This window comes from Hippoglossus hippoglossus, chromosome 4, assembly GCF_009819705.1.
Source record: "Hippoglossus hippoglossus isolate fHipHip1 chromosome 4, fHipHip1.pri, whole genome shotgun sequence".
Lineage (NCBI taxonomy): Eukaryota > Metazoa > Chordata > Actinopteri > Pleuronectiformes > Pleuronectidae > Hippoglossus > Hippoglossus hippoglossus.
This window is the reverse complement of record NC_047154.1, coordinates 26697731-26716369: the sequence shown is the minus strand read 5'-3', so window position 1 is coordinate 26716369 and position 18639 is coordinate 26697731. Positions and strand designations below refer to the sequence as shown.

General features: G+C 41.3%; 2 protein-coding genes across 5 annotated transcripts in view; one reads left to right on the top strand and one right to left on the bottom strand.

The window, feature by feature from the left end:
- Nucleotides 1-4927: 4927 nt before the first annotated feature.
- gpx7 (glutathione peroxidase 7) lies at nucleotides 4928-8872 on the bottom strand. The gene is made up of 3 exons (XM_034582244.1): nucleotides 8581-8872; nucleotides 6115-6376; nucleotides 4928-5392 (listed from the first exon to the last, which is right to left on the bottom strand). Exons 1-3 carry the CDS (start codon nucleotides 8713-8715, stop codon nucleotides 5229-5231), a joined length of 561 nt encoding a protein of 186 aa, XP_034438135.1. The 5' UTR covers nucleotides 8716-8872; the 3' UTR covers nucleotides 4928-5228.
- A 457-nt stretch (nucleotides 8873-9329) lies between these two features.
- tut4 (terminal uridylyl transferase 4) overlaps nucleotides 9330-18639 on the top strand; it is a 29351-nt gene continuing 20041 nt past the window's right edge. The window contains exons 1-10 of one of the 4 annotated variants that reach the window (XM_034582206.1): nucleotides 9330-9793; nucleotides 12256-12812; nucleotides 12902-13053; nucleotides 13710-13826; nucleotides 13932-14109; nucleotides 14634-14722; nucleotides 14820-14871; nucleotides 15223-15292; nucleotides 16477-16603; nucleotides 16941-17060. In XM_034582206.1, coding sequence (XP_034438097.1) covers nucleotides 12338-12812; nucleotides 12902-13053; nucleotides 13710-13826; nucleotides 13932-14109; nucleotides 14634-14722; nucleotides 14820-14871; nucleotides 15223-15292; nucleotides 16477-16603; nucleotides 16941-17060 — 1380 coding nt within the window. In that variant the 5' untranslated portion in view covers nucleotides 9330-9793; nucleotides 12256-12337. The remainder of the gene's footprint in view (nucleotides 9794-12255; nucleotides 12813-12901; nucleotides 13054-13709; nucleotides 13827-13931; nucleotides 14110-14633; nucleotides 14723-14819; nucleotides 14872-15222; nucleotides 15293-16476; nucleotides 16604-16940; nucleotides 17061-18639) is intronic. The other 3 variants (XM_034582205.1, XM_034582203.1, XM_034582204.1) reach the window with 3 other exon arrangements.

Genomic DNA, 18639 nt, shown 5'->3' with positions numbered 1-18639 from the left:
CTCTACCCCAACGACAACTACCACTACCCCAACTACAACTACCTCTACCCCAACGACAACTACCACTACCCCAACTACAACAACCACTACCCCAACTACAACTACCACTACACCAACTACAACAACCACTACCCCAACTACAACAACCACTACCCCAACTACAACAAACACTACCCCAACTACAACTACCCTACCAACAACCACCACTACCCCAACTACAACTACCACTACCCCAACGACAACTACCACTACCACAACCCCAACAACCACTACCCCAACTACAACAACCACTACCCCAACTACAACAACCACTACCCCAACTACAACTACCACTACCCCAACAACAACCACCACTACTCCAACTACAAGTACCACTACCCCAACAACAACCACCACTACCCAAACTACAACTACCACTACCCCATCTACAACTACCACTACCCCAATTACAACTACCACTACCACTACCCCAACAACAACAACAACAACCACTACCCCAACAACAACTACCACTACCCCAACTACAACTACCACTACCCCAACGACAACTACCACTACCCCAACTACAACAACCACTACCCCAACTACAACAACCACTACCCCAACTACAACTACCACTACACCAAGTACAACAACCACTACCCCAACTACAACAACCACTACCCCAACTACAACAAACACTACCCCAACTACTACAAACACTACCCCAACTACAACTACCCTACCAACAACCACCACTACCCCAACTACAACTACCACTACCCCAACGACAACTACCACTACCCCAACTACAACAACCACTACCCCAACTACAACAACCACTACCCCAACTACAACAAACACTACCCCAACTACTACAAACACTACCCCAACTACAACTACCACTACCCCAACGACAACTACCACTACCCCAACCACAACTACCACAACCCCAACAACCACTACCCCAACTACAACAACCACTACCCAAACTACAACAACCACTACCCCAACTACAAGTACCACTACCCCAACAACAACCACCACTACCCCAACTACAGCTACCACTACACCAACTACAACTACCACTACCCCAACTACAACAACCACTACCCCAACTACAACTACCACTACCCCAACAACAACAACAACAACCACTACCCCAACTACAACAACCACTACCCCAAAAATAACAACCACAACACCAACGACAACAACCACCTCCACGACCCCAACTACAACAACCACTACCCCAGCTACAACAACCACTACCCGAACTACAACTACCACTACCCCAACTACAACTACCACTACCCCAACGACAACTACCACTACCCCAACTACAACTACCTCTACCCCAACGACAACTACCACTACCCCAACTACAACAACCACTACCCCAACTACAACTACCACTACACCAACTACAACAACCACTACCCCAACTACAACAACCACTACCCCAACTACAACAAACACTACCCCAACTACAACTACCCTACCAACAACCACCACTACCCCAACTACAACTACCACTACCCCAACGACAACTACCACTACCACAACCCCAACAACCACTACCCCAACTACAACAACCACTACCCCAACTACAACAACCACTACCCCAACTACAACTACCACTACCCCAACAACAACCACCACTACTCCAACTACAAGTACCACTACCCCAACAACAACCACCACTACCCAAACTACAACTACCACTACCCCATCTACAACTACCACTACCCCAATTACAACTACCACTACCACTACCCCAACAACAACAACAACAACCACTACCCCAACAACAACTACCACTACCCCAACTACAACTACCACTACCCCAACGACAACTACCACTACCCCAACTACAACAACCACTACCCCAACTACAACAACCACTACCCCAACTACAACTACCACTACACCAAGTACAACAACCACTACCCCAACTACAACAACCACTACCCCAACTACAACAAACACTACCCCAACTACTACAAACACTACCCCAACTACAACTACCCTACCAACAACCACCACTACCCCAACTACAACTACCACTACCCCAACGACAACTACCACTACCCCAACTACAACAACCACTACCCCAACTACAACAACCACTACCCCAACTACAACTACCACTACACCAAGTACAACAACCACTACCCCAACTACAACAACCACTACCCCAACTACAACAAACACTACCCCAACTACTACAAACACTACCCCAACTACAACTACCCTACCAACAACCACCACTACCCCAACTACAACTACCACTACCCCAACGACAACTACCACTACCCCAACCACAACTACCACAACCCCAACAACCACTACCCCAACTACAACAACCATTACCCCAACTACAACTACCACTACCCCAACAACAACCACCACTACTCCAACTACAACTACCACTACCCCAACGACAACAACCACTACCCCATCTACAACAACCACTACCCCAACTACAACAACCACTACCCCAACAACAACTACCACTACCCCAACTACAACTACCACTACCACTACCCCAACAACAACAACAACTACCACTACCCCAACGACAACTACTACTACCCCAACAACCACTACCCAAACTACAACCACCACGACCCCAACAACCACTACCCCAACTACAACTACCACTACCCCAACAACAACCACCACTACCCCAACTACAACAACCACTACCCCAACTAAAACAACCACTACCCCAACAACAACCACCACTACACCAACTACAACAACCACTACCCCAACTACCACAACACCAATGACAATAACCACCTCCACCACCCCAACTACAACTAACACTAGCCAAACTACAACTACCCAAACTACAACCACCACGACCCCAACAACCACTACCCCAACTACAACTACCACTACCCCAACAACAACCACCACTACCCCAACTACAACAACCACTACCCCAACTAAAACAACCACTACCCCAACAACAACCACCACTACACCAACTACAACAACCACTACCCCAACTACAACTACCTTTACCCCAACAACAACCACCACTACCCCAACGACAACAACCACTACCCCAACTAAAACAACCACTACCCCAACAACAACCACCACTACCCCAAGTACAACTACCACTACCTCAACTACAACTACCACTACCCCAACTACAACAACCACTACACCAACTACAACTACCACTACACCAACAACAACCACCACTACCCCAACAACAACGACCACTACCCCAACAACCACGATCCCAACGACAACAACCACGACCCCAACAACAACAGCCACAACCACTACCCCAACGACAACGACCACTACCCCAACTACAACTACAAGTACCCCAACTACAACAACCACTATCACAACTACAACAACCCCAACTACAACAACCACTACCCCGACAACCTCCACTACTCCAACAACCACTACCCCAACTACAAAAAACACTTCTCCAACTACAACAACCACTACCCCAACGACAACAACCACTACTCCAACGACAACAACCACTACTCCAACAACAACAACTACAGCACCAACTACAACCCCATCAACAACAACAACCACTGCACCAACTACAACAACTACTTCTCCAACTATATCTTCTGAAGAAACTGTTCTCCCAACAACAACTACTGTCCCTCTAACGACAGCAATGTCCTCCACCCCAGCAACAACTTCCAACTCAACAACACAGGCAGCTCCAACCTCTGCCAGTGATGCCTGTTATATCAGGATGGGAATGCTCCATTTGTTGATTATATTCCTTTATTTCATTCTATTTTAGAATAGGATGAAGGAACTATGAAGCCACCAGATGACCTCTGATTAACTATGCACACAAAACTCTAATTTAACTTCAATGACTTTAGACTTTTCCCCAAGGGGAAAATAAAGTGTAAAGTCTTAAATTTATTCATCAGCTTTAATTTGACTGGAATGTTTCCAATTAAATTGGAAGTTACTAACTATGGGTTTTCCTCCAAAACCTGTGTATTTCAAATGCACTGAAATCTTTACCATATTCTATCTAATTCAATATTTTGCTGAAAATTATACAAATACTTTATATAAAAGACATTAGGGTAACAAATTTCTGGTTTAAATGAAAGCCACAATATGGGACAATTTACCTCACATAAACACTTTGAATCACTTTGTTTCCTACTTCAAAACATTGCGGCATCTGAGGAGACCTATTATTTTTCCATTATTTAACATTGTTATTATTTCATATTGGTATAGTGATAATGATGTGGTCAGTCAGTACAGGTGCAAGATTTAAATCAAAATCACAGCCGATGACAGTTTAGTTACAACCAATGTTATCTACTGGTTCCAATTTCTGACACGTGTTGTTTCTGCATGATTACATCTACACAAAAAATAATTGTCATTTAAGATAACAGAGAAAACAATACTACTTTACGGATCTTAAATGTTAGAAGATTAAAGCATAAAAAAGTAGGTCTACAGTAAACACACCCTTAACAGATGATTGCATATTGTAAGACAAACAAGGAAAAGCACTTTTTTTTTTCTCAGTTAAGTTTTTGGGAGACCTTGAAAAGCAATATTGGGTCTTTATGGTTTTAATTGTTTTTATCTATTAAATTATATTTTTCTTTGCTTAAGATGTTAATAAATCCTTGTGTGGTGGTGACTCTTTCATATGACTCAAATTGGACTTTCACATTTAATGAAGGTAAAAAAACATGTAAATGAGTATAAATGTGTGTAAAATTACAAACTAATGAAATATTTACTGCTTTATATATTGTATGGGCTTTTTATTAACAATCATGTTGTTGTTATTTTGTTTTCCAAAAAGTAATATAAATAAAGAAATCTTAAGCTATGCTATCCTATGGATTGTCATTATTATGTTATCATTATGTTTAGGGGACTTTAATGGCAATAAAACATAAACTCAATGGGGAGGTATCAACAATTTATTCCATAAATCAGACATAAAATCCACATGATTTACAAACAGGGAAACGGGGGTTCTTTGGCATAAAACCGCAGTTTCTAAAGTCATGCACCTGATACAACTTAACATTGACTTGTAAAAACATAGTGGTGTTACATCAGTGCTTTCCGAAAGCAATTAGAATTTGCTTTTGCTTTATGAATCAAACTGAATGGTTCATATTGTACAAACAACATACAAGCTTTCCGTTTGTCCGTCTAGTTCGTATTGAATCTCGTACTGCAAAACACTGTGTTGAAACAAGGGGTTAAAGCTCTTCTTTCTTCTTTAGGATAATCTGCCGCACCATTTCAGCTACTTTAGGTCGAATTTCTTTCACAGACACTTTTGGTCCCCATGTGTCCACCACTTTGCCGTTAACATCAATCAGATACTTCCAGAAATTCCAGTCAGGTTCTTTTCCAGAAGCCTCTGCAGAGAAGAAGAAAGCAAAGATTTAAAAACATTCTGTGCTGTACATTACATTGTCTTCCTAACTTTCTTGTTTTCTTTTCCCCCTGAATTGTATTTCTTGCAGTAAAGAGCCCCCAATAATGGTGACACCACCTCTGACTTGTTTCCAGCATTTTACAAAACTTTGGATCTGTAGACATTTGGTAGATTACACCCTCAAGACGCACAACCGTTTTATTATTTATGCCCTTTTTTCAGAGCTTCCAAGGACATTATGCACTTTTTCAAAATATATTACAGTTTTTAATTGTTTTAAAGCTTTGAATCTTCCTTTTTTCTTACATCACTAATCCCTCACATGTTGCTTTCCCACAATGCCTTTAGAATTGATTATCTTCTATTAAAGAAAGTAAACAGGGTGTGAACTTGTGTGTATCATCAGTGACACTTAATGATTCCTTCCTTTTGTCTCTGCTATTGTTTGCTGACTCACAACAAACCTCTTCTTCTTACAACTCCTATTGCTGCTCCTAAACTTCTACAACTTCGTAAGAACCCGCACAAATAAATGATGTCAGTACAGTCTGTGTTTTGTCTTCCGTGTCATACTCATTCTCGTCACTTGTAAAGATGAGATCCAACAGGTTCCACTGTCTTTCATAGAACCCTGGTTGACTTTCAGCCTAATTTGCTTCATGTGATTTAAGAAAGAACTACCACCAGCATTTCATGTCACTCACCGACCAGGTACTTGTAGACATTGTTGGCTCCAGTTCCGACAACAGCAATTTTACTGAACAGGGGGAAGGAGACGCCGTAGACTCTGCGCACAAAGCTGTCAATCTCCTTGTCGCTGCCGGGCTCCTGCTGCCCAAACTGGTTGCAGGGGAACGCCAGCACGTTGAAGTGATACGGCCCAAAGTCCCGCTGGAGCTGCTGCAGGTCTTTGTAGTGTTCCTCTGTGAAGCCACATTCACTGGCTACATTCACCACCAGGGACACCTGAAGCCAGAGAAACATACTGTAAAACTAAAACTGAATGTCACCAAACAACAGCCAGGGGAGTGAAAAGAGCTGTTTCACACCTGTGACGTACAGAACATACTCTGTACACATCATCCATTTGTTTGTTAGCATGTGTTTTCAGATATTAATAAATGTCAAATAAGAACAGTTTTCTTTGAGCTGCAGTTTAAAACCACACAATACTTTACTTACTTAATTTGCAGCAATGTAAAACAGACAAACAAACATTAATTATTAAAGGTTCAGTGTGTAGAATGTAGTGACATCTAGTAGTGATGTGTCATGTTGCTGCTGAATACCCCTCACCTCACCCTCCCCTTCCAAACATGAGAGAGAACCTGTGGTAGCTTCAGTTGTCATAAAAACTCAAAAGGTGTTTAGTTTGTCCAGTCTGGGCTACTGTAAAATACATGGCTGCCTTCATGTAGGACATGCTCCTGATGTAAATATAAAGTATTTAAATATAAAGGGCTGATTCTAGGGTCAAGAAAACAATGATTTGTACAATTGAGATGAAACACACTAGTGAAAACATCCCTAGGATTATTTTATATTCCGTTTTTGCCAATAGATCCCTTTCACCTAAATCTTACACACTGGACCTTTAACTAATAACTGATTTAATGTGTCTAAAACTGCGAGGTGTCTGGAAAACACTTATTTTGGATGGATGATAATGGACAATAACGATGCTTCTTTCATCTAAAACCACTTCCATGAATACTTATTTGTTTTATTTATTGCTGTTTACCTGTTTATCTTACATGTTAGTGCAGAGGTCATTGATGCACCTCTGTACAGACACAGCACAGAAACTGTTAGTGCAGGTTACTACATGTTACAGCTTCATGCTTCAGCTCAGTCAGCACAGGAGAGTTTGGACAGAAGAGCAGCTCATCACTGATAAAGTAAGTTTATGCGTTCTCTGATTTTATCGTCTCTCAGTCTGACCGCACACTGACAGACTGGTGATACCACCATCTAGGGAAGCAATTTAAAGTCGGACAAATCTGAAAATGAATCATGGGATTTAAAGGAAACATATTCTTCTCATCTTCAGGTTAATAACTTTAATTTGTGTGATTATTTGTGATCATGTGACATCACTTCATCTACACTTCTTCGGACGAGGTGTTTCAGGAGCTTGTCTGTGGAGGAGAGGAGCTCCCTTCACCACAGAACATCTCATTTAATATGTATGTTATACTAAATCTCAAATAGAAAAAACACGATATAAGAAGTGCTTTAAATACTGTGACTAACTGTGTGGTCATGGGAGAATCTGGAACCATGTATGTGAGAGACAATAAGGTCAGTCGGGAGTATTCAATTTAAAGATAATATTTGAAAAGGTCAGGTAGGAAAACTTCAGCTTCTCCTACTGTAAAATAAATCCTGTGCTGCCCACAAATTTATACTTTCTCTATTTTGTTTATTGTCACGTGATGTCTTTTGAAATGAACGCAGCACACGATTTATTGTAGGATTTCATTCATCAGGGACCAATGAAAAACAAAACAGATACTTGTGTGTGGCGGTTTCTCAATTGTGTCCTAGAATACTTTGGAAAAAAAGTGTTTTAATATTACGGGAATAAAGTCACAATTTATTGGTTAAGAGTGTTCATTTTACGAGAATATAGTACGACTTGAATGAGAAAAAAACCCACAACATTAAGAGATAAAGGTTTTATATTATGAGAAAAAAATCATGATTTAAAGTAAAGAAAAATTTATAATTTTACGAAAATAACATTTTAAAACAACGAGAAGCAAGTCAATATTACAAGAATAAAGTCGGAATTTAATGAGAAAAAAAGTTTTAATATGACGAGAAAAAAGTTGCAATTTAACAAGAAAAGCAACGAACATTACGAGATTAAAGGGAAACAGCAGTTTTAGTTAAGTGGGTCCTGATAAACCCTGAGAACGCAGTTTGTGTGTTTCTTTCGTAAAAGGCTTCGGTACCTGCTGTGAACGGAGACTCTGCTGCTCAGGCCTGATGCCACGTAGACCAGCGGGGCTGCATGATGGGACATCAGCTGATCCTCTGTCTACAGGGTTAGTTACTACAGAGTCAGACAGGAGACATGCAACTACAAGAAGTTCCCATGCAGAGTTCATTCATGCAAAGAGTCGAGACATGCAGAGAGAAAGAGAGAGTCTGTAATAAAGACTCACCGAGCCCCGGTACTTCTCCAGGGAAACTAACTTCCCTCTGCTGTTCACCACCTTGAAGGTGTACATGTCTTTGTGTTTGCTCTCAGAGAAGCTGAGAACAGTCAGGAACACGGTGAGAAGCCCGGAGAGCATCATCTTCTCTGTAAACTGTTAAAATCACCATGCACCAGATCTGCGAAGTCCTGCAGGAGTCAGGCTGCACACATACAGTCTATGTGCCGCACTTCAAAATAAAAGCCTCCATTCACTTCCTGTGTCGCTTCATCATTTCCCACAAGCAAACAACCAAATGAGTTTGATCAAGTAGTGAAATTAGACCAAAGACAAGTAACAGTCGTGTTGCCACCAGGAGAATAAAGTCCTCATTTAACAAGGAAAAGGGAGTTTACTGTTACAGGAATAAAGTCACAATTCAACAATAACAACGGTTTTAATAATGCAAAATTACAGAAAAAAGAAATAGAGAGAAAGTGAAACAGAAGGTGAAAAAGAAAGAGAAAGAGAGAGAAGGAGAGAGAAAGAAAGAGAAAGAGAGAGAAGGAGAGAGAAAGAGAGAGAAGGAGAGAGAAAGAGAGAGAAAGAAAGAGAAAGAAAGAGAAAAAGAGAGAAAGAAAGAGAAAGAGAAAGAAAGAAAGAAAGAAAGAGAAAGAAAGAGAAAGAGAGAGAAGGAGAGAGAAAGAGAGAGAAGGAGAGAGAAAGAAAGAGAAAGAAAGAGAAAAAGAGAGAAAGAGAAAGAAAGAGAAAGAAAGAAAGAAAGAGAAAGAGAGAGAAAGAAAGTCCTTTACTACACAGTTGTCCTTGAACGCAGCACGCCCCTCTTTATCGCCACTGTAACTCCCAGCATGCAGCGCGGTGGTGAACTAACATGGCGGCGGTTGTTGTGAGCGGGGCCGTGGGATCAGGAAAACAAGATGAGGAGCAGCCGCGCGGAGGCAGTTAGACCGTGACACCACAGCAGCTTCCCGGCGGCACCGCGACTTCACTCCAGCTCCTGCGGGTCGTGTCGGCACCGGGCGTTCCTCCTCGGTGGGTTTAACCACTCGGTTCCGGGATTATTTATTATCACAGCCCGGACCGGGGCTCAGCGGCTAACTGCAGCTAGCTCAGCCGGGGCAGCTAGCGGAGGAGTCGGCCGAGCGGAGAGCGGAGAGCCGCCTGGGTGTCACCCGGGGAACCCTTCACACAACGCGGGGATCCTCTTCTGGTTTTAATGGTGAGCGTTTGTTTGAGTCGATCTTCTCCGTGTGCTTTGGTTTGTGTCGAACCCCCCCCCCCCCCTCCCCTCCGTCCCACCTGAGCCTCACTCGGCTCCAACACCTCCCAGTCACGACCAGTACCACCAGTGAACCGGGTCAAACTCACCAGCACGGCTCCGCTTCTCTGCACATGGGACGTGTTGGTGTTCAGCAGCTGTGGAAAGTACCTCGGTTACTGCAGTACTTGTACACTTCCTCCATTAGCTTATAATAATAAGAATGATAACAGCAATAATAATAATAAAAGCCCAAAAAGGAGCCATCTTTCTGCACTATTAGTACTTTTACTTTTAACATTTAAGAACATTTATGGAGGATACGTGTGTACTTTCACTTGTGTTTTTACTTAAGTCTCACCTGAACCTGCAGAAAACACAGCAGAATGTATCCAGACCCACTTTTCCAGAGCTCATGTCGGAGAAAGGCTAAAGAGGCTGTTTACGCATTGATGCATCACTATTAAAAATCTAATCATGTCACTAAGTCCCTTTTTTAAAAAAAAAAAAAAAAAAAAAAAAACTATTTTGAGTTCAACAATTTGATTGCATCACACCCTGAAGACATTAGAGTTAAAGATCAAAAGATGATGATAATATCAGATAAGAGTTCAGGTTTTATTTCCTGTTTTTTTTACGGCTTCAGACTTTGAATCTTTTGCATCACACCACGTTTGTCTGAGCAAAAGTAAAGGAGCAGTTGGTCTTAACGTAACTTTAAGTAAAAACATTACTAACCCCCCCCCCCGTCCAGTCCAGTCCAGTCCAGTCCAGTCTCCTCTTCAGGAGGTGAAATGCTGCTCTGTTGTGTTCAGCGACTGACTTGGCCGTTGGAAGACCTTCCCCTTTTCCCCCTGATGAAGCCCTTTTGTTGTGTTAGTGGGTCATTGTCGTGCTGCATGATGAGGTTTGCATCACTTCTCTGTAAACTGGCAGACAAAATGTTTCTGTAGACTTGTGAATTCATTCTGCTGCTCCCAGCGTGAGTTTTACGTGTAAAGATTAGAACACAGGTCCAGATATGACACCACAGCAAGCTTCACAGAAGAACTTGTGTGTTCTAGATCATGAGCAGATCCTCTCTTTCTCCACACGTTGGCCTTTCAGTGACTTTGGAAGAACTTTATCTTGGTCTCCTCAGTCCAGAACACTTTGTTTCAGAGCCTTTGCGGCTCATCTCCGTACCTCTTGGCAAACTTCAATCAGGATTTCCAATTATTTGTGCAGATGAGTGGTTTGAATCTTGTGGTCCGCCTCCGATGCCACGTCCATACCACTAAGTTTTTGTTTGAAAGCGGCACTTTAAAACTAACACACTGTGAATGTGAGGAGGCTACCTGCACCCAGGCTAAATCCAGCATGCAGACAGCCAGCGCTAGTAGAGCACGTCCCAGAACCACACCGGTGTCACTCCTGGCATCGTTTACCGCTTCCACGCCATATACGACAAGACTAGTAAGAGATGGAAGGATATCACCTTGCAGGATAGGGTTCTGCTCCCAAAACTTGAAAATAAAGTAATACTGTGATATAATACCACCCCCATGCAAACATTGACAAATACAGTGAAATATATTTATGGTCATATCGCCCACCCCTATAATTTTACTTAGAGTAAAGAATTTGATGAATTCTTCAACAGACCTTGGTAAATCTGTATTTTGGCTAAAACTAACAATTATTATTTATCTTCTGATTTTGATCCATCAACTGACGATTTAGCTTTTGAAATATAACACATTCTTAAGAAAAATCCCCCTTTCATATTCTGAAAGCCCAAAGAAGTGTCATTACATAATAACATGCAAGAGAAACAGCTCTCGAGCTATTAATCAGTCACCAGAACTGTTGCCATTACATTCTGTCACTGACTAATTCTGCTAACAGTATCAACTCTGCTCTTTATTACAAGCAATGTCAAAGAAGTGTCATAAAGAAACTGTGTAGACTTTGTGCCGCTCTCCTTTTTATAAGTATATATATCAATTACAGTTCACTGCGGCTGCAATAGTTTTCAAAGATGTACCTGCAGTCGCGTTAATGCTGCTCCAGGCACTGAAAACTAAGCAAGTGACTTTTACTGTCCCCTAATTCGTCTCAGTCTTTGACACATAAACATCAACCAGGCCATTTTTTATCATGCATTTAAAAACCTTTTTAATTTCCCCCTATAATCTTGCATTACTTCTCCACTGCCATTGTTTGATTAATGACAGTATATCTGAAAGAAGTATTTCATTAATTAAGGTACAGGAAGTTTTTTCCATTAGCTGTTTGGATAATTGATAAATTTATTCATATGTTAAAACGTTGAATCTTCAACTGAATTGGTAAAACAAACAGAACAGACTGTCTCAATGCTTTGTGTTGTGTTTCTCCGACTACTTAGATTGATAGCCCTGGTTTGTTTTTTTTAAACCTAGATTTCAGGTGGCCTGCCTGCCTGGTAATCCTCAGCGTGGTGTTGACTCCACCAGGGACAGCAGCAGCAGCTGGACAGGAGGGATGGATGAGTCCAAAGGTCCAGTAAAATCCGTCAATCAGACTCAGAGAGGAGCCAAAGCTTTGTCCAGCGAGAAGTCCTATAAAGAAGCTCCTGCGCAGAGAGAGGGCCCCAAACCTGCACCTCGCGGCAAAGAACACCTCACCAGTGCGAAGGATGACCAGATTATAGGCAGCCAGGGGAGCCGTGGGCAAGGCAAAAATACCACAGACACTCCCCAGGAAAAGAGGAGAGGACGGCCGACCAGGCTGAATAGACTGACTGGAAGAACAAGTTCTGGAGAGAGAGGCAAAGGGGCAAACTCACAACAGCAACTGTCGACACAGGTTCCTGACTCCAGGGCCTCTTTTTCTGCAGACAGCAGCCCCTCAGCAAACAGAGAGACTACCTCTCCTGTTGTGACTGGTACACCTGAGGGGGGCCTCGCAGTGCAGGGCAAGGGCCCCGTTATAACTCCTGCAAAGGAAAAGTCCCATGGTAGGTTTGCACAATGATTTTCCTGAGATGGTAGTTTCTTCATCACCAAATGTGGGTCAAGTAAACTGCATGTTCTTGGCTGTTTGTAGGGGGGGTGAAAGCTGCAGCATTGATGCATCAGTCTGATGAGGCCACAGAGGTGAGACCCACCGTGGAGGAAAGACCCCTGACAGAGCAACAGCTGGGCCTCCGACAGGCAGAGGAGCGCCTCTACAGAGACTACATCCACCGACTGCTCAAAGTAAGTAGCTTATCCATGTATACCTGATGTACAGGAAATGCCTGGGAGGCATTGGGCATCTGTCAGGTGACAGTTGGTCTCTATCGCATAACTATTCTAACTCATTTAGTTAAAGTCAAAATTGGACAAAAACAAAGTGACTATGAAATTCAAATATCTACGTATGATTGTACATATGAATGGTTCAACATACACACGTCTTTAAAAGATGTTCAGACTTTCACATCAGGGGAAAAACACAAGTGCAGAAGTGGTTGTTTTTAGCAGAATCTTTCCACATCAGCTCATGCTTATTCAGGTGCATATTGCAAATCTGGCCAACTTGTGGAGATGCCTCCACTCCTGCCTCCTCTTCCTCAAACATGTCTCTTACTGACTGAGCCTTGGTCAGCAGCTCAGCAGGAACATCGTCTGGATCAGAATCCTTTTCAGTGTTGTTTTCCTCAATGAAAATCTGCTGTAATCTGCTTTAATATCTCTCCCATTGCTTTGATTGTCAATCATCGTCTCAAACGCTACTTTAAAGTCTTTTTTGCAGACTAAGAGTGCTGGAAAAGGCATTTCATCGTTAATGGATATGATGTTGATTGTCTGGATGACAAACTGCGAGAGAACATAACAACTGATGGTTTTTGCTTCTTCCTCTTTTTTGACAGCAGTCCCCTGAGTACCCAAACTATCAATACTTATGCAAGCTCTGTTCTGTGCACATTGAGAACATTCAAGGAGCACACAAACACATCAAGGAGAAGAGACACAAGAAGAACATCATGGTACGGGTATTATTACTTTGTGTTGGCTGTCCTCGGACTTAAACTTTATTAATGCTCTTAGGAAAGAAAAGGTTTAGGATTGAGGTATTTATATTTTCTGCTCAGGAAAAACAGGAGGAGAACGAGTTGCGTGCTCTGCCGCCGCCCTCCGCAGCCCAGCTCAGGGCTGTGGACGTGGCCGTCATAGAAACAGCAAGACAGCATGGGATCTCAGAGGAAGACTTTGAAGTTCGGAAGGCTGTGGTCATCAAGATGGAGGAGATCATAAAGAAGCATCTCTCAGGTTGTATGCTGTGATGTCGTTCAGCTTTGTCTGTATAGTGTTAAAAAGGAAGTGTCTTGACAAACGTTTGAATTTAAAGTCTTTCTGAAATGAGACCTTCCTCATCCTCGGTCCGGTTATTCTTCAGAGATGGCAACAGCCAGCGGGAATCTATCTATCAAGATTAAATCATAAAATACTAACAGAGACGAGAACAAGATAATATCATAAAATGCTGTGAGGAGTAAAAACAGATGAAAATGTAGGATTGAAAACAATTCTTATTGTTAGTGTGTTAATATAAGAATGAATATTTAAAATATAATAAAGTGATCTATCTATAAAACAGTCCAAGATGTATTAAATAATAAACAAATAAATACAGTAAATAAAATTGTGTTTAAAGCCTTTGGTTCTTGAGGTTGCCTCAAGAAGTTTCCACATACTCTGCTGCCCTCTTCAGGATGACTGTTCCAGATCAGTTCATTTATATATGCAGCTTAGTCAGTGCATGTTTCCTAAATATCTTTTCCTCTGTTTTGCAGCTTGTTGTCTCCGTCTCTATGGTTCATGTCTCACGCGATTTGCCTTCAAGTCAAGTGATATCAATATTGATGTCACACACCCTCCCTCAGTGAGTCAGCTTCTAGTGTTTCACGAAACAAAGAAAGTGTTTTCTGTAATAACATGTCAATCATTCTCACCTTCTTTAATTACTTCTGTCCGTCCAGATGACACAACCTGAGGTCTTGATTCAAGTGCTGGAAATCCTCAAAAGAAGCCGTGAGTGCTTTTACAGTTGTACTTAGGACATCAGACTTAATTACATGTTATTCATGGGCTCAAACCGGCTCCTCTTGTTGATCTGGAATTCATGGGGTTGATCTGGAATTCATGGGGAATTCACCTTGAAAGTGCGTGTGTCAGGTGGTGTTTGCAAGCTGCAAGAAATGAGGACACAGCAGAACATTTTCAAGATGCATTGCTTAGAAATTCATAATCTACGTTAATCTTGTATACATTTTTAATCCTTTAAGACCGTATCCATAATTATTGTCCCGAGTTGTTGCAGTTAATTTGTGTTTTTAAAAGTTTACTGAAGTTCATTTTCACAGTTTCGTTTCTCCTCTTCAGCTGAATTTTCTGAGGTGGAGTCAGATTTTCATGCCAAAGTTCCTGCAGTTTTCTGTCGGGACGCAATCAGGTGAGTGTTGGTTTCAATGCACCAATGCACAGTGTTTTTTTATTTATATTCCCTAGTGTTTAATTAGTTGTCATATTTTCATACATACCAAGAAATGGAGTTTACTTAAGTTATAGTTTGCAGTATGTAGTTATTATATTATAATTGTTATTATAATAATATATTTGTTTTCAACTTTAAAATTGTTGAATATGAAAAGGACATTTTATGACTACAACTTGGTCCCTGCTACGGGGATCTTCAAAATATTTACCATAAGCTGAGAGGGTCACGCTCCAGCCTTAGGTCGCATTCAGGAAAATGACATTAAAGCCCCGACAAGGAGTTTTTAACTGGTTAATCAAATGGCCTTATTTCAATATTGCTGCCTCTTTATGAACTAAAATGGTGAATGAGACAACTGGGGAGATGTCTCCATTTGCCCACAATAAGAGGAGGGGAAAGTGTGGTTTCTCGTACCTGAATAAATGTATTTAATGCTCAATGGTTATGTTCAGTCAGTTATAATATTGTTAGAAGATTGTCTTTACTTACAAATGGGTTCATATTTTATGTGTATTCATTTTTTATATGAATATGTTCAGTATTTGTGTCTTAAAAAAAAAAAAAAAACTCCTTCCAAAACAAATGTACATGTCTGGACCGAGGTTTTTAAAACGGGTCACAGTGGAAACGCCACCGCTTTGGTCCACAGAGGTGCAGAGATCAACAAAAATGAAAAGTTTCTTGTAAGACCTTCAACAATGAGCAGCATTGGCTGAAAGTCAAGTTAATATCCAGAGTCAACAGCCTGCTACTGCCACAAGTGGGCAGTAAAATACAGAATTAATTAACAATTAACAAGAACCAGAATGGCACTCAGTAGATATGCAATGTTAAATATACCAGATTATTGCATGAAGATGTCTGCTTTATTTCTTCACTTGCAATGTTAAAGAGAGAAAGAAAGAAAGAAAGAATTAATTAATTAATTAATTAATTAATTCCATCTTAATCAAATCAGCTACAAAAGTGAATTAATACTTCCTCTGCTCATACCCCACCCTTCCACCAAGTTTCAATGATATCGGTTCAGCAGTTTTAGTTTATTCTTGCTAACAGACCACCAACAATGAAAACATAACTTCCTTTTTAATAATGTTTTCTCCAGCGTTTCATTGCTGTCTTTCTTTACCTCCGTGCAGCGGCCTGATCTGTAAAGTGAGTGCAGGTAATGACATTGCTTGCCTCACCACCAATCACCTGGCAGCCCTGGTTAAACTGGAGCCCCGATTGGCCCCCCTGGTGCTGGCCTTCCGCTACTGGGCAAGGGTAAGGCAGCGAGCGACTGACACCTCAGCAGAAATAGAAAGGATAAAGATATTCAAGTGTGTTTTAGTGTTTTTTTTAGTTTCCTGCACATTGCAGCAAATGCTTAAGGTCTGAGTTCTTTTGTAAACTTGCTTTTTAAAGAGTCTTTCAATGATACTTGACACGTTGGATTTCAAAGGAGGATTTTTGACTTTTTACATTCACAAAAAAAACTTAAGAACACATAAGAGGAAAGAAACACTGAAAAATTAACTGTTTTGTGTAATGGACTTAGTGTTAACAGTATAACAAGTGATTATTTTATAATTGAACCAATTATTTGTTTTGATCTCTGCAGCTGTGTCACATCGACTGCCAGTCTGAAGGTGGCATTCCCTCGTACTCCTTCGCCCTCATGGTTATCTTCTTCCTGCAGCAGAGGAAAGAGCCCATCCTCCCCGTCTACCTGGGCCGCTGGGTAGGTGAAGTGTTGCACTCTTCAGGACTCCTCTGTTTCCACCCTCCTCAGCAGATAGCTTTTATTTTTCTTTCTCTTTATTATTCTTATACAGTAGCTGAAAGTAGAGAGATAACAGGAAATGAGGAGGGAGTAAGATGGAGAATGACACGTAACAAAGGTTGACACCTCATCCTCTCGGCGACTCAGTGTTTCTACTTTTTTAATCCTTTTTCTAAACACATGAATGAATGAGTGGTAGAGACTAAAAGAATGAGGTTTTAAAGAGGGAAGAGTTCAGGGTAGAACCGCTGCTCCTTTTTGAAAAGGGCCTGTTAGATTTGTTCAGGCCTCTTATCAGGATGTGGGTGCTCCCACCTGGTTGGAGACGCAGGGGTCGACCCAGAACTCCCTGGAGGGACGTATCCCACCAGGCCGGGATCCCCTCAGCATTTGTCACATTTAGTTGCTCATAGACAGAGACATACAGATTTTAATGGAAAAATAGTAAGTGTAAATATTTGTTCATTTATCTTTCTGGCTGCATACTTTAATTACTTCTACATAATAGCAATTCCCTGTGAGTGACATTTGTGTGAATTTCTAACTTAACTTAGTGCCGTCCTGCCTGCTCCCCAATATTTGTGGTTCAGGACCTTTTTTTAAATGAGAAATCATCTTCTTTTTATAAATGGAAGGTCTCCTGAGTTTATAAAGCAGGAGAAATGCATTGAAATTCAAAACATATCTCAGAAAATAAACTTGATAGTGTTAATGTCACAGCCTGGTGTAATGAAGATGATCTTGTTAATTAGGATTGCATTTATCATTTCTGGCATAAAAGATAGAAGGTGTTTTGATATAATTGGCAGTTACTTTTTAGGGCAGAGCAGGAAGAATGCCTCTTTAATATTTAAGTGTAGGTGAGATTTTCTCTCCTCTAGATTTTCTCTTCAAAACGAGTGTAGTTGTTTTTTGGCGCCTCAGGCTTTTAGTGCGACGAGTTGCTGTTAGAGCATGTGTTAAATGTCAGACCACAGGTTGTTGACGATTGAGTAATTCCAATAAATAGCATCCCGAGGCCAGTATGTATTTCTAAGTAAGTGTCATGACTCTACCTGGGGAGCGTCACAGCTTCCTGTTGTGCTGGTTAAACCAGACGGATCGGACCATTCACACGTGAATCAGTAGCTGCGCTGTGCGGCATCTGCAGAGAATAGATTTTGACAACAGTGAAGCTAATTCAGGATATGAAGCTTCTAGATCTAATTAACTGCTCGACTTCGATAGATACGAAAAATGCGTAACTTTAATAATTCGCTGTGAAACACAGGGTTTAACTGCTAAGTGTTGCTGCTCAGTAGTTTTACAGTTGGTAGATGACAAACTCCTTTAATTCTGTACAAGAATCGGAGTTAGATTTTTGATGTTTGAGCTAAATGTCGAGTATTGATTTTGAATAATAGTTCAGTCTAATTATAGACGGTTGTCTAATTATAGTACTATTATAACCGGCAGCAGAGGCCCCATTAGTGTGGTATGTACGAGTCTAAATACGGAAAGGAGGAGCAGGTTTGTCGAGTCTTCTGAAGGAGCTACC

Coding starts and splice junctions, on each gene's coding strand:
- gpx7 (XM_034582244.1), bottom strand. CDS start 8,715: ATGATGCTCTCCGGGCTTCTCACCGTGTTCCTGACTGTTCTCAGCTTC. Junction 6,377..8,580: donor TGGAGAAGTACCGGGGCTCG/GTGAGTCTTTAT, acceptor CTCTGGCTTCAG/GTGTCCCTGGTGGTGAATGT. Junction 5,393..6,114: donor TGTCTACAAGTACCTGGTCG/GTGAGTGACATG, acceptor TCTTCTCTGCAG/AGGCTTCTGGAAAAGAACCT.